The sequence below is a fragment of the Dendrobium catenatum genome, unplaced genomic scaffold (genome assembly GCF_001605985.2).
Source record: "Dendrobium catenatum unplaced genomic scaffold, ASM160598v2 fragScaff_scaffold_1105, whole genome shotgun sequence".
Classification (NCBI taxonomy): domain Eukaryota; kingdom Viridiplantae; phylum Streptophyta; class Magnoliopsida; order Asparagales; family Orchidaceae; genus Dendrobium; species Dendrobium catenatum.
Genome location: NW_021319567.1, coordinates 2,571,917 through 2,588,658, shown reverse-complemented (window position 1 = coordinate 2,588,658; position 16,742 = coordinate 2,571,917). Strand labels below are relative to the sequence as shown.

Sequence of the window (16,742 nt, the reverse complement as noted above, 5' to 3'; positions counted from 1 at the left end):
CATTCTGCAGTTGCTCAAGAAAACAACCAACTTCCATTTAGGTGTAATACTGCACTTGGTTGGGATACTTGTACTACTAGTACATTTGATGTTGTAAGGAGTAGGAATCAAGGGGAAACTATTTAGGAAGGTTCCTAATCAAGAGGAGCTGTTTAGGAAGGTTCCTAATCAAGGGGGTGTTTAGAAAAGTTTCTAAGATAAAATTATTAAGGAATGTTCCTAATGAGAGCAGGTAGGAAACGGAGAGAGGATGAAGGCCGAGACAGAGAAATGAAAAGAGAGAATGTGTTTCATTAATTCAGGAAAGTTAACAGAGATGTCTATTAATAGACCGGTTACAGGGTAAAGAAGTAAATACAGAACATAAAGAGACCAATATAACCGTTACATGCTAATAGCCTCCCTCAAGTTAAGCGTTCGGTGTCCGAGTGGTTAACTTGTTGCGTAATTCGTGGAATCGAGCAATCGAGAAAGGTTTGGTGAGGATGTCCGCAATCTGATTTTTGGAAGAGATGTGTGCCAGCTGAATGTTGCCGGTGCTTATTTGCTGACGAATAAAATGATAGTCAATCTCGATGTGTTTCGTTCTAGCGTGAAACACCGGGTTTTTGGCGATGGCCATTGCCGAGGTGTTGTCACAGTAGATTGTGGTCGGGGAGGATTGAGGCATGTCCAGCTCGGTCGTGAGACGACGAAGCCAAAGCACATCCGAGGCGGCTGCGGAGAGGGATCTGTACTCCGCTTCGGTGGAGGACTTTGTGACGGTTGCCTGCTTATTGACTGTCCATGAAATGAGGTTTGTCCCGAGGAATGTGCAGAAGCCCAAGACGGACTTGCGATCAGTGATATCTGACGCCCGGTCGGCGTCTGAGAAGGCCCGTAGTTCTAGTGTCCCGGTTGTGATGGGCAGTCCGAATGAGGTAGTCCCCTTGATGTATCTCAGTAGGCGTGTCAAGGCTTTGAAGTTGTGTTCGGTGGGAGACTGCATGTGTTGGCAGATGCGGTTGGTGGCGAAGGCGATGTCCGACCTTGTGATGGAGAGGTATTGTAAGGACCCGGCTAGACGCCGGTAGAGCGACGGATCCTTGAGCGGTTGGAGGTTGGGCTCCTTCTTCTTCTTGTCAGGAGTGAGCATTGTTGGGGCTGATTTGCAATCCTTGTAACCTGCATCGTTGAGTAATTTCGTAGCATAGTGTTCTTGGGATAAAAAGAAACCAGTGGGAGAGTGAGTCACCTGAATTCCGAGGAAGAGGGAGATGTTGCCGAGCTGTTTGAGGGCGAACTGAGCGCGTAGTTGTTTGAGAAGGGATCGGATGGCGTCTTCGTCGTTCCCTGTCACCAAGAAATCATCAACATAGATGAGTATGTAAAGACGAATGCTGTTTTTGTGATAAATGAGGAGTGAGGGGTCGGAACGACTGAACCCGAAACCTTGATGTTGTAGGAAGTCTGTGAGTTTTTGGAACCATTGCCGCGGAGCTTGTTTGAGTCCGTAGAGGGACTTTTGAAGTTTGCAGACCGAGTGAGGTTGTGTCTGATCGGTGAAACCTGGAGGTTGTCTCATGTAGATGTCGTCGGGCAAGGCACCGTGAAGGAAGGCATTGGAGATGTCGAGCTGGTATACGGGCCATTGACGGTGGAGAGACAGAATGAGCAGCAGGCGGATAGTGGGCATCTTCGCGACGGGGCTGAAGGTCTCATTGTAGTTGATGCCAAATTTTTGATCGTACCCGAGTGCTTGTAGCGTTCGATTTGGCCGTTGGGAAGAGTTTTGATCTTGTATGTCCATTTGCATCCAAGTATGGGTTTGTTGGATGGAGGAGGGACAAGAGTCCAGGTTGATTGTTGTTGGAGGGCGTCATATTCGGCCTGCATTGCTGACCGCCAGTGATCAGATTTCAGTACTTGAAGGTAAGTGTTGGGGAGCTCAGTTGGTGTGAGTTGGGTTAAGAGGTTGAACACAGGTTTTGGTTTGATGATCCCGGACTTGAGGCGCGTTTGCATCGGGTGGGCAGGGGCGGTGGGTTTGGCAGTAGGCGTACGCTGGAATTGGTTAGGCGAAGCGGGAGGGGTATTGGGAATAACAGAAATGGAATCCGTGGATGAGTGAGTCCCAGGAATTACTGTGGTATTGGGGATAGGTTGAGACGCGGGAGGGGAGTGTGTGTGTGTCTCTGTATAGGGAGTGAGAAGTAGGGGAGGAATTCTTGAGTGATTGGCGTGCGAAGCCGTGGGGGTGATTGTGTGCGGGAGTTTGAGCGGGTAATGTTGTTCATAGAAAGTGACGTGACGGGATATGTAGGTGCGTCCAGTGGCGGTATCATGACAAAGGTAGCCTTTGTGTTGAAGTGAATATCCAGTGAAGATGCAGGGGTGAGATCGTGGTGATAGTTTGTCTGTGGAGTAGGGTTTCAGCCACGGGTAGCAGAGGCATCCGAAAGTGCGCAAGTGAGTGTAGATCAGCGAGTGACCGTGCATCAATTGGTACGGTATTTTGTTGGATATGGACTTGGATGGGAGTTTGTTAATGAGGTAATGAGCAGTGGATAGGGCGGAGGTCCAGAATTTGGGAGGTAGCCCGGATTCGATTAGAAGAGCGCGAGTGAGGTCTAGAAGGTGACGGTGTTTTTGTTCTGCGAGACCGTTTTGTTCAAGCGTGTGCGGACAGGTGAGGTGGTGAAGAATGCCGTTGTTTTGGAGATAGAGATGAAATTCATTGCTAGTGTATTCTCCTCCGCCGTCCGAGCGTAGTATTTTAGGTGTTTTGTTAAATTGAGTCTTGGCGAGGTGACAAAAGTTTTTAAATGTGTTAAGAACTTCATGTTTAGAGTGTAGAAGATACAACCAAGAAAATCTGGTGTAGTCGTCGATAAAGGTTATATAGTAACGGTGATCGTCCGGAGATGGGTGCGGAGCCGGACCCCAGACATCAGTGTGAATAAGATCGAAAGCGGCATGAGTAACAGACATTCTTTTATTAAAGAAAAGTTTGTGGCTCTTGGCCTGGTTACAATAATTGCAAACAAAAGTGCTAGGTACATTGGTAATTTCGGGAAAAGATCGAGCAAGAACTTGGATGGTGTCTTTGCTGGGATGACCAAGGCGAGAGTGCCAAACGTGTGGCGAGGATGTGGTGGTAGTGAGCGCCGTGTGCTTGTCGACCGGTGCTTTCCTAATATGGTACTGACCGTTCCGAAGGTGACCATGAAGCAGCGGACGGTGGTCCTGTAAGTCCTTGATGACAAAGCCGTTAGAGTCGAATGAAATAGAAATGAAGTTGTCAGAGGTGAGTTTGGAGATCGAAAGAAGGTTGTGTGTGAGTGATGGAACGTGTAGGAGATTTGAGAGGTGCAACTTACGGGATGAGTCGGGTAAGGGAAGGAGGCCTTGTCCAGCGCTGGTGATGGGGATGGAATTTCCGTTAGCGGTAGAAATCATATCTGCGCCGTGATAGGGGGTTGGATATTGGAGATGGGAGGCGTCCGACGTGAGGTGAGTAGAGGCGCCGGAGTCAAGAATCCAGTCTTGACTCACTTGAGCAGTCGGGTTGGCATATAGGGCCCGCGGTTGACGAGTGTCGGTGGGTGCGTACTTGGGATGGTTGCGGTGCCAGCAATTGAGCGCAATGTGACCTGGTTTGCCGCAAATCTGGCAGATGGGTTTGGGACCGGACTGCGGGGCGGGGGCATTGGTCGGGCAGGCGGTGATGGATTGAGTTGGCATCTGAGTCTTGGGTTTGTTGAAGCGACGATTGTTGTTATTACGGTTTCTTGTGGAGTTAGCCGAGGCTGCATATAGAGCAGTGGGTTGGGGTTGATCTTGTTGATTTTCTTGCTGAAGATGTATTTCTTTGTTGCAGAGAAGGGCGTATAAGGTGTCAAGATCGATTGGTAGCAGCGAATTGCGTATGGTGGACTTGAATGAGTTGTAGGTTGGTGGTAGACCGTTGAGGATGTGAAGCATGACGTCTTCGGATTCAATCTTGGAACCAGACGCGGAGATGTTGTCCACGATAGTCTTGATGCGTGTAAGATACTGTTGTACCGTGAGGTCCTTCATTTGTGTGCGATATAGCTCGTTCTTGAGCTGAATCACGCGGGAGCGACTTGTCGGTTGAAGACGCCGTTCAAGAACCGTCCAGGCCTCGTGGGTGATGGACGAAGAGATGATATAGGGTAAGATGGTTTGAGAAACAATGCAGAAGAGGGCTGAAAGAAGGTTGCTGTCAACGACCAGCCATTGGGCATAGTCCGCGGAGGTGCTGTCTAGAGGAGCCTGGACAGTGCAGAGAAGATGACCGGCGAATCCATTCGCTGTGAATTGTTTGAGGAGTTGAACGCTCCATAGGTGGTAGTTTTCGGGTGTGAGGGGATGTGGAGCGAGGTTCTTGATGTTGGAGACAAGAAATTTCAGATTGGGTGGGATGCTGGTTATCGTACCGGTGCTGTTGGTGTGGGTGGAGGCGGTAGAGGAGGAGGCGGGGTTAGAAGAGTCCATGGGATCTTGATCTTCCCTAGTGGCTCTTGATACCATGAGAGCAGGTAGGAAACGGAGAGAGGATGAAGGCCGAGACAGAGAAATGAAAAGAGAGAATGTGTTTCATTAATTCAGGAAAGTTAACAAAGATGTCTATTAATAGACCGGTTACATGGTAAAGAAGTAAATACAAAACATAAAGAGACCAATATAACCGTTACATGCTAATACCTAATCAATGGAGAGTTGTTTAGAAAAGTTTCCTAATTGTGTTTATAATATTTAGGAAGTGTTTAATTGTTTAAGATTTCCTAAATTATGTTTAATTATTTAGGAAGGTTTTTTAAAATATATTTAATTGTTTAGAAAGGTTCTATTTGTGTTATTATGGCTAGGGCTATTTAAGGCGGGAGTTTTGATTAAGGTTGAGTATGATGATATTGTTGAGTTTATTTTCCTAGTGTTTGTTATAAGTTCCTAGCGGTGTCTAGGGTTTGTGGGAGAGTTGATCTACCTCTCGAATAGTAGATCTTGCTTTATTTTTAAGAAGAAATAAAAAAATAACCATTATCTTTGTGTTCCTACACTTTTCTTCTCTTTTGTTTGTTGTTTTTACTTCCAAGGCGCATCAGGGTGTAGCTTCAAAAAAGAATGAGAATTATCATTCTGTTGGACCGGCTTTGGATGGACCGGTTCACCCGGTCCATCCGCCCAGACCCACGCGGGTCTACAGGCGGAGAGGGGGCGGGCGGACATTCCCGAAGGAAGCAGGGGAGGCAGCCACGGTGGGCCCTATGGGCCCACCTTTTGATCCAACGGCTAAGGAGGGGGGCGGAAAGTTCTTTAGAGGAGTAATGGAGGGTGATTGGAGGTAACAAAAAGAAAGGAGCTCCAGAAAAGAAATAATAAATCTTCATCAATAATAGAGAAATAAAGAAAAAAAAAAAAAAATCATAAAAAAGATTTGAAAAACGACTAAACACATTTCACCCCATCCGCACTCCTACATAAGAAAAGACAAAAAAGAAAAATAAAACAAAGAGAAAAAGAAATAAAATAATAAAAGAAAAAAGCATCAAAGACAAAATTGGGAGGGTAATTTGGATGTGTTGGGATGTGGGTGTATGAAGGGAGGCTTAGGGTTCATTTTTTGGTATCATGTGAAGAAAGTTCTTTCTTTTTCTTCTTGTTTTCTCTAGGGTTTCTTTGGGAGATGTGGTCCTTCTCGAAGTGGCTAGCTTTGTCTTTTGTTTTGTCTTGAAGATTAATGCAAAGCTCTTTTGTTTTCCTCTCATTCTTCTTGTTTTGGGTTAACTTTGATTTGGTGGAGAAATTTCATCCTTGAAGGAAATTAGGGCAAACCCTAATTTGTGAAACCTAAGGCGTATCAATCCTCTTATGGAAACAACTATAATTGCAGATCAAAGTTCAAATCATGAGTGATTTTTAGAAGAGTACCATAGAAACCAAGGCATTGCATACATGTAGGAATGCTAAATGGGTTAACACACCATTTAACTAACCCACAAATCCCATCATGGATTGAACAAGCCTATATCAATGATAGGTTTGGGGCTGCCATCAAAGCTAATTACGCCTGTTTAAAGCACACCTTGTTTCCCCAACAAAAAAAATAATAGAAACTCACTCAATTTTTTTAGTTGAATCAAAATAGGCTTAAATTGATTTGAGTTGGACAAGACTTCAGTTCTAAAGCATTTCGAATTGTTTTCAAGTTTACGATGATCTAATTAAAAACTATTTTGACCCAAAAAATATATAATATATTATATATATTATATATATATATATATATATATATATATATATAATATATATATAAAGGCCTGGTCTGTTTGTGTCAGGTTATGCAATCCAATCATACTCCAAATCTTATTTTTATATTTTTTTAATTTTGAATCACTGGGTGGTGGTCGGCATGGATCATGGTAAAACTTTTAACAAAAACAATAATAACACATAAATATAAATAACAACTACTGAGTCATATATTGTGAATTCATCTCTTTAATATGTAATATATATATATATATAATATATTATAATTAATATATATATTATTATTATTATTATTATGGTGCATATGTTTCAACAAGAAAATTTTTCAAATTTATTTTTAAAATTCAAGAGTTACAGCTTGAGGCAGCTTCAAATTGAACTTAGAAACATGTACCTTTTGCTTAACGAAGATAGGAACCTCAAATGGAAATGTCATGCTTGCATCCTTCTCATAAACATTCTCACAAAAATGTGGTCTCAACGAAAAAACTATCTTCAATGCATCGGTCCAGTGGAAAATGTATACTGTGCAAAAAAAGAGCTGGAGCATGACCTGAGCCATTTTAACCCAAATAGAAGCAGCTAATTGTAAAACAACCTTCTGTTTGTTTATGCTTTATAAAAGTTAGCCAACCAAAAGAATCTGTTTGAGTGCTTCCAGCAAATGAAAAGGATGCATCACATCAACTTAGTTTAGAATTATATCAAGCTTCCAAACCTTCAATTCACCTCTTAGAAGTATAGCGGTCTCTCAAAAGCTGGTGTGCTGAATCGGCAAAGGAAACAATACAAGCTGTTCTAGAATTTGAACAATATCCACTAAGCTGCAGCAGAAACTCGTATGTTCATTGATCTTTCTCTTTTCTTGTAAGTTGTGGATATGACTCCAGCATAATCCTATGAGACGATAAAATGATTGATTCATGTATGAAATGAGTAAGAATTCCTTATTATCCTCAGCAAGAAGCCACTCTTAGAATTTTTTAACTCCCAAAAAATCAAGATTCCATCATATTTAAGGCTTCGTTTGGGACTGATTTTTTTAGTGCTTCTTAAAACAGCTTTCTAGCTTAAAAATTAAAATTTTTATATTAGAAAGCTGCTTTAAGAAGCAGTAAAAAAGCCGTCCCAAACGAAACTTAAATCAATGCAAAAACAGCGCAACCTGCTGCTGAAATGCCCATCGGGCACGATAATTCACCTCTCACAATACTGGGTTGAGCATGAGATCTAAAATATGGATGAGCCAAAGAAACGATTACAGAAAATCTCATCTGTCGAAATTATAGGTGGGGGAAAGCCATGCCATTGCAAATTCCTTTTCTCCTTTTGATAAATGCTGACATCATGAATCCTACCAGCTCTTTCTAGCCCAGCTATTAGAACTTCATAGGTACCACATGAAGCAGGAATGCCTTCTTTTTTCATTCTTGAATAAAGCTGAAGACTGTTCTCAACGTCACCAGCCTGAAAAAAAGCGTTCATCAAAGCAGTGTAAGTTGAACAGTTGTGATCTGCAGGTAAAGCAGTAAAAATCTTTGCAGCAGAATCAGAAAACCCAGCACATCCAAGCTGGTATATCAAGAGACAAAGGAGATATGTTCCAAAGCTAATGCCAATTTGAAGCATTTCTTCAACAATTTCCAAAATCATGTGATGTGACTTTGTTCTAATTAGAAGACCAATCAAAGAGATATATGCAGATCTCTCCAGTTTGCGGCCAGATTTTAAAGCACAATGAAATGCAAGCAATGCACCAGAGGGCCTTGTATTCTTGCAGCTGGCTAGGACAATAGCAGATAAAACTTCAGATTCCATTTGTATTTCTTTATTAATCATTTCACGCAATAAATGTTCTATGGCGACTAAGTTCCTTGTAGCCAGAAGATTAATGATAATGCTCCTATCCACAAGAAAAGTAGGATCATCAGAAGGTAATTCAGACTCTAAAATTTCCTCTTCAATACCTTCAAAAGCAAGATGAGGGTTTACTTCTCTAAGAAGATGATCACTCTCACCAGAATTCCTAAAAGCTGCCATTGCTTCTAGAAAAACAGGACGGCGGAGAACAATAGAGTTCTCTTTCATGTAGCTGAGAATCTGAGTAATCATTGTTGTCTCTCCAGCAATAGAACACTTCTGGACAAGAATGTTGCATGTAGCTTTGTCAGGTTGAATTCCAGCATCTTGCATTTCGTTCATTATTTCAAAAGCGTCTTTAAATAAACCTACACGGTTGATTATTCAAATTGTGTAAAACCAACTTCAGGGGAGTAATTTTGCAACAACAAAAAAAAAAAAGAAAAAAGAAAAAACGAGAAGCTCTTTCAATAATCATCATCCAAATTAATGAAGGGGTAAATGGAAATTTTGCGGCTGGAAGTACTGAAAGAACAAATCACATAAAAGCTTGCAATAAAAGAGATTTCAATAGGTCTGTATATATCACCAGCCAAATGAGAAATTTATGAAAGTAGTCACGAAATGCTACAACATGTTTATATGGGTGAAAATAATTTGCAAGATGAACACCACTTGTACAATCATATATTAATCTTGTATATATGATGGGTTAAAAATAAGTAAAATATACATAAAAATAAGCACATCTTGAATATTTCCATATAATGTTCATACAAAGACGATTCATATAAGTATCATCTTGTATATATCCATATAATGTCCATAAAAATAAAAAACAATATGCATAAAATAGTTTATTGAATGCACTAAAATGTGATGGAAGACATTTTGTAAATCAAAAGTAAAATAGATCAAGAAATTCAATCAAACATCATAAGTTAATTCATATCTTATAACAATTCATAAGGTTATACCACTATTCATAAGCAATCATTAATATAATTATCCTGAAAGAAAAACCTTTAGAAAATATTTTCTAATAGAGTTATGAGAGCAACATTAATTAAATATATGCATATACAAAATTAGTTCAAAAAGAAACTCAACAAACTTAGAAAATATTACTATTTGAGGGCATTATGACGGGTCACTTCATAGAACTATATAGGTGAGCATTACATAGAAAAACTTTCTTCTTGCACCATTGAAGATTAAGTCATCACTTTTCAATCTAGCAGCTGCTTAGACCATGCATTGTGCCAAGTTGGTATCAGAGTCAACGAGCTCATGCGATGGTCAATAGAGACAGAGAACGTCACTATAAAGCATATGCATATATCGATGGGAAAGACCTTCGCGCATCCCAAACAACATTGGAGCATTGGTTCAATACCCTATCCTTCGAAGCATGGAGAATTCTCATTGTTGCAAGAGACTGAAATCCTCCATCAACAGCATTGACCATACAACAAGATGTTCAACAAGCGTCCCATGTGAAATATTGAATTCAATGGAGATCCATGTGAGATGAGATGCGCAAAGATTACATTAGTTATGATTCTAACAGTCCATGGCAGCCTCTAAGATAAGAAATGCCTAAATCCAATACAAATCACAAAGAAGAGGCATGGATCTTTTATAAGCCAAGGTATGCACACAACCCACATTCTCAATGCCATCATCATCAAGAGTGCAAGGACAAATTCTATATAAAGTAATCAACAGTCATATGCACATTGAAGAATGTCTTGATTAGATTAAAGATGTGGGATCCTTTTTTAAGCACATGGATATACTGAAAGAAAAATAAGTTAAACTTGTAGCATATAAATTCAAAAACGGAACCTATTAACATCGTAGCTTAGTGAGTACATTGAAGAATTTTCTTGACTCAATGCTTCAATCTATCTATATGAACCAAGAAAACACTAGATTTTTTGTTACCTTGGAGGGTTAAATGACTCCTTATACTCTGTTCAAACTATTTTAAGGTTTTAAAAAGCAGTTAACTTATCATAAAAAGTAGAGAGTAGCTTAAACAAATTTTCCTGCAACAATAAACAAGTCACAACTCCCTTAAAAACTACACTCCCACAACAAATTGGCTTTCAACCTAATTATTGTGGATCATACTCCCAGCAGCTCGAAAGCAATTGAGAAGATCCCTACCCAACTAGCTTAGACTAACCCATATGCTCGGCCCGCATTTGTCTATTGTTTTCGTTACAATCAGGTTGGTCACAAGCCCAAACAAATGTCTATGATGAAAGACCTCACACATAGGAGATGAAGGACTAAGATTGATAAGAAGAGGAATAGAATAAAAGGATAAAGGAGATGAATTTGTTGAAGGGGATGAAGGAGAATCACTTATGTGCATTGTTGAGTGGTTTATACTCACTGAGAAACAAGACTCGACACAATATCATTCTATTTTCTGTAATTATTGCACAACACAAAAAAAAAAAAGTTTAATAATGCAATCATATAGATAGTAAGACGTGTGACAATATGGTTACAAGGCATTTGTGAACACTCGTAACTTGCCCACCAAGAATCATACTCAGCCTTAAAAGATTGGTTGGATCAAGAAAGGTATGGAGACTCAAGTCAACAAGTTATGCAAGATATCACTTTCCATTAGAAGATTTTACCAAGAGAACTTTTGTAATAAGGTGAATATGGATGCTTGCCGCAGTCACCTCGATCAACCATAACAGCATGATGAGAATGCCTTTTATAAGGGAAAAGAGAATGGTTATACCTATGATCACGTAAGAAAAAAAAAATCATCCTCCTACCTCTTACACTTAACCCTAACAACATCAATTTTTTACTCACTATCCTGGGTATGAGTTTTGCACTGAGCTAAAGCAAAGTGAAATGGTTATGCTTTGGTTGTGAAGACACTACAAGTGTAACGCCCCAAAATCTAAAATTGGAAGAACTATATCTTTTATCACTTATTTAATCTATCAGAGCTCCTATAAAATCATCAATATAGATCAGTACAACGGAAACAAATCTATGAAATCACATACATCAAAATCTTTCACTATATTTATTCATCAAAATGTGATTTACAATAGCTAGAAAATCATTAAATACATTGATCTATCTTTCAGGTCCTGACTACAAAAGAATAAAAAAATATATATAACTCAAAAGAAAAACCTGAAGATCCTGACAGCCTCACTTCATAGGGTCCTGAACCCTTTCCTAATAATCAAATCTACATAATGAGCACACAACCAAGAAAGCAACCAAAACCCATCACTACATTCAATGCAAGGTCTCAAGAATCAATATACATGCTCAACCCAATCAATATAAAATCAGTGATCAATATGAATAAATCAATATGATCAGTAAAACAAAAGCATATCAAGAAGTATTTGAATCTATCAACATATCAGAAAATCAATAATAATCTATAAAATCATATTAGGTGCCATACAATAATACATACATCGATTATCTATCAATTATATTCATGAAAACAATTTCATCATATATTCCTATCAATGATGAGCCATGCGTATCTATCTGTCAGTATGTCATATCAATGTACTATGTCAATATATTCACAAAAGTCTATAAGTATATGTGTCGTATATTATGTTATGTCAGTTTCAATACAAGTTTCATTAGTTCTATATTAGTTATATCTATCATTCAGTTCATGTATTATCAACTTATCATATAAATGCAATTACGAATGCAATTATGAATAAGAAGGCAGGAGATTCATCTTTAATGAGATATTTTCATTATTTCATCTGTCATCCATGAGTCTTATCAATCATTCATTTTATCATTGATTCATCATCATTACAAGCGACTTTAAATAATTTATAAAGAGTGTCAACATCTGCCTATCAGTGTAATTCAATCAATTAATTGTAGGCTAACATCAAGGATTACACCACAAGCCTCTAATTTTAAGAAAAGTCCATCGACCCACCCTTCTGCGCTGGGTATTATATTTTAAGAGGAAACCCATATTAATTAGTGTTAAAAGCTAGTCTTCCTTTCTTACATGCAAATGTCATATTTATTTCATATCAGTCATGTCATTTTCTTCCATGCAAGTCAATATCATATGTAAAATGCAATAATCTATGAAATACAAGGAAATCTACAAAATTTGTATACTATGCATTAACTTCAGAAAATCATAACTTCTAATTTATTAAATAAAATTCAATAATATTACAGCAAAAAATTCTCCTACAATCTATATTTATCATTTACAAAAAGTTACACGATGAAAGTGCAATAACCAAAAGAAAATATATTTTTATCAATTTAGAGAAGATTAAATTCATCAATTTAAAATTATTAAAATTAGAGTATGATTTTGGTTACCTACCACGATAGAAGAAATCTCTCAGAATAGAATCAGTAGATCAAAATTCTTTGAACATCTTTCTCTCTTCTCTCTCTCCTCCTCCCCTCTTCCTTTTTCTCTCTTTATTCTTCCTTACTCGACAAGCTAAGCAAAATTAGGGGAAGGGGGAGGCTTAATGTTAAATATAATATAATATATAAATGTTGTTTAGTACCTAGCTCCACGGTGCTCCCATGTCCCAGCGCCACAGCACTGAGTATAAAAAAGTACCACACCGCAAAGCCACCTTAGAGTTGTTGCGCTGATTTATTTTTAGAAATTCCAGAGAGCTCAGCGTCGTTGCGGCGTTAGGGGTTGCGGCGCTTTCCTAATGCCTTCCAAAGCCGCTGCACTCGTAAATACAGCACATAGCGCGCCAGCTCAATTTTCAAAAATTTTAGATTTTTACTTTAAAATTATTTTTACAAATTTCAAGTTCTTAAACAAGCAGCTCTTGCGAATACTCCTCCAAAGATTGATGATTTATTAAATTACTTAGCATGCAATTAGTGGACATTCCAAATGAGCTTCCACCCTTCCAGGATGTGCGTCATCATATTGTCATAATTATGGGTTCGAGCTCACCTAATCTGTTGCACTATCAAATGAGTCTTAAAAAGTATTAAGTCCACAAGGTATGCTGACAACTTATTAACTAAATAATTGACTAAGTCTCAATCCATACATCGCACCCACGCTATTGGTCTGGAAAAAAAAAAAGAGGGCAGTTAATGCATGCTAGTAAATAATATGGCTATCAATTCCCAATTCCTTTGCTGGGATAATACATGACAAATTAGAAGACTTGTGCATTTTCTCCAAGCTAGAAGTCAAAAGTGCCTACCACCGAGTCCACATTAGGCTAAGAAACGAGTGAAAGCAGCATTTCAGACTAGGGAAGGCCCTTTATGAATGACAAATAATGTCTTTCAAGCTGTACAAATAGACTAGTACCTTTAATGCAGCTAATGAAACAAGTATTGAAACCATTTGCTGGCAACTTTTTTATGGTATATTTTGACAACATTCTAGCCTATAATGAGACTAAGAAAAAGCTATCATGCATTTTAAGTGAATCCTGAAAGCTTTAGAGCAAAACTGATGTGGGCAAAAAAAATTTCAATTTTTTCTTTATTTTGGCATTTATTGGTGGACTGTTTTTCTTCTAATGGGTTTAGCCCATTTGTGCTAGGCTGCTTGGTGTTTGGAGTGCTCGGCTGATAGATTTTTGGCTGGTCTTGCCTCTCCTTTGTGTCTGTTGGGTTTCCTGGCTGTTTGGTTTCTGGGCTGGCTATTGGGACGCCTGGCTGCTTGGTTCTAGGGATGGCCGTGCCTTGTTCTTTGAGTTTTTTCCCTATTTTGATTGGATGCTTGGGTGGCACTTGTGGTAGGCTGTTTGGATTCCATTTTCATATTTAAGGGGTTGTTTGCTAATGTTTTAAAGAGAGAATTTTTGATGATTTTTGGAATGTAAACCTGCGGGTTTCACTAGCTTGCGAGCTATCTTCCTTCTACTTCTTCTTGAACATCTACCTACTTCTCTCCACGATTTTAATTCCACATGTATCCTTCTTCTCAAAACTTTTGAAAGTTGAAAGTTTTTGTGTTTTATATTTGAAGTTGTCTTTTATTTGAAGTTGATTTGTGTTGTTTAAGTTATAGTGAAAAGAAATCTTGGTATTATGCAATCTTTGCTTCTTGGTTGCAATACTTGTGTTTTTTGTTGCACCAAAAACAAGTTTCTTAGCTTAAAGAAATGCAACTTCCTCACTAATCAGGTGTTCTTTTCAGGTTTTCCAATAAAAAAATGTGCCTTCCAATTAGAAGAGGCAAAGGTTCACAGCATCCATTAATGGCTGACACCTGCAACTATTTATAAGGTACAAAGTTGTCATGACTTTGCTATTTTTTATCATTGTTTTATACGAAATTTTAGTAATGTTGATGCACTGATCACCAATTATCTTAAGGAAAACAAATTTAGTTGGGGTATTATTGAACAAGATGTGAGCTTTGCCCAATGAATCCTCTTTCTTCAACAGCTTACCTTCCTATTCAAGCATCAAGCAAGCCACTTAAATCGAGCAACCGACTCTTCAAGCAAGTGAGCCACCTTCCTAGTTATGGTGCAAATCCACCATTCCCTCCTACTTCTAAAAATTCAATTCATTTACTCAAAAACCACTCACAAAATAACAAAGAAATTCAACAACCAAACTCAAATACCTTACCTGCACCCGCAAGGTACTCCATTATCACCGTATAAGTAAAGCAATTCGGCCTCATCCCCAATTCCAGCATCTCCTTATAAACCCCAACGGCCTCCCGTGGCCGCCCATGATCAAACAACACCTTCATAAACGCCGTGTAGGAAACCGCCGTTGGCCTGCACCCTCGCTTTCTCCTCATCTCCTCCCAAACCTCTACCGCACCCTCAAAATCCCCGTCCTTAGCAAGCCAATGCATGACCGAGGTATAAGTTGCAGCATCAATCCTAAGCCCCTTCTCTTCCATCTCCCTAAGAACTTGCCTCATCGAGGCAATGCGGCCGGCTTCGCCAAAGATATCGAGCATGGTCGTGTAGGTGAAATGGTCGTGCTTGAAGCCCGGGAGGAGAGCGGCCCAGTTGAAGAAGAGCCAGGCTTTTTCCATTGGAGGGTGGGTTTTAAGAACGCGGTTAACAGTGAAGGAGTCCCACTTGATGGGCAGTAGGTGGAGTTGGTTCTGAGCGGAGTGCCAGGGGAGGGAGCGGAGGATGGTGGAGATCTTGTGGATGGTTTCGCGCGTGAAGGGAGAGGGTGGCGGAAGAGGGGAATAAGGTTTATGGGGATTTTGAAGATTTCGACTGAAGGGATGGCGTACGCCGGCGTATCGGCGGTGGGTGGCGGCGACCGGCATGGAGGAGGAATTGTGACTTTGTGAGAACCTGAGGTGGTTGTGTGAGAGCCACTGAGAGGTGAGTTGAAAGGAAAAAAAATGGAGGGATTATTTCGTTTATAAAAATTTCTAATAAAAATTTAATCTACATTAAATTTTTAATTCAGCAATTAGTTTTCAAATAAATTATTTAATTGGATTAAATAAAGAGTTTATCTTTTCAATAAAAACATTGTTAAAATTGTCATTTAAAAATATAAGTTGTGTATATTATTGTTTTCAAACTCATAAAATGTTTTATAAAAATTAAAAGATATTTATATAAAATATAAGATAATTTCTATGATATAATATAATACTTAATATTATTATTATTTTTAAATAATTTTATCGCATTATAGTTTTTTTAAAGCCCGCCGAAACCTCTTCTCTTCCTCCCCGCTAGCTGTCGCGAGCGGCATTCGCCCCAGCTCCGCTCCAGTTTCGTTCGGAAAGCCCTTGCAGACGACTTCTCTTCCTCCCCGCTAGCACCCCGTTCGGAGCGGCATTCGCCCCATCTCCGCTCTCTCTGTGCTCCCTCCGGGCATCTTCGTCAGGTTTTCTTCTACGCAAAAGATTTTCCTAACTTCAAAAAATTTCCCTCACTTCACTCTTGCATTCCCACACTTCAGAGATCGGTTTTGGTTTAAAGTTTTTTGGAGATCGGTTTTGGTTTAAAGTTTTTCGCAAACTTCGTTTTTTGGTGAATGAGTTGCTGCGAAGCTTCAGATAATTCATCTTTAAAGATTTTCACAAAATTCGTTTTTGGTGAATGAGTTGCTGCCAAGATTCAGAGAATTGTTCAGAAAGATTTTCACTCTTGCATTTTTGTGGACTTCAGAGAATTGTTCTTACAAATTCATTTATTCCATTTTTTTTTTTGACAGATTGTTTTAACAGTTGGAATGAGTTCTACGAATTCGTCTGGCACGAGGCGCACACGAGCTGAAGTTTATTGTTATTGTCGCCTGAATTGTGTCTTGTATACATGCCATCGTGGTCCTAATAGTGGAAGATAATTTTATAGGTGCGTGAATAATCGAACTGATGACGACTGCATATTCTTTAGATGGATCGATGAAGTAGAAGATGCATATGATGGAACAGAAGATGAACGCAAAGTCTTTCAGGCACAGGTTATTAAGAGGCTTGATTGGATCAGAAATTTGATGAAAGTCTTCATTGCAATTGTTCTTGTTGATGTAGCCATCCGTTTGAGTTTGTAATGTATGTTGCTAAGAAGTATCAACACAGGTTTTGTTGTTTTGTTTAGTCGTCTATGTTAGTTGCTTGTGTT

General features: G+C 39.1%; 2 protein-coding genes across 2 annotated transcripts; both read right to left on the bottom strand.

Annotated features, from left to right (window-relative positions):
• Positions 1–409: 409 nt before the first annotated feature.
• LOC110092300 (uncharacterized mitochondrial protein AtMg00810-like) lies at positions 410–1,564 on the bottom strand. Its single transcript, XM_020816796.2, has one exon. The coding sequence runs from the start codon at positions 1,562–1,564 to the stop codon at positions 410–412; it is 1,155 nt and encodes a 384-aa protein (XP_020672455.2).
• A 5,019-nt stretch (positions 1,565–6,583) lies between these two features.
• LOC110092283 (pentatricopeptide repeat-containing protein At2g01390) lies at positions 6,584–15,482 on the bottom strand. The gene is made up of 2 exons (XM_020816768.2): positions 14,761–15,482; positions 6,584–8,504 (listed from the first exon to the last, which is right to left on the bottom strand). The coding sequence occupies exons 1-2, from the start codon at positions 15,425–15,427 to the stop codon at positions 7,507–7,509; spliced, it is 1,665 nt and encodes a 554-aa protein (XP_020672427.1). The 5' UTR covers positions 15,428–15,482; the 3' UTR covers positions 6,584–7,506.
• Positions 15,483–16,742: the final 1,260 nt, after the last annotated feature.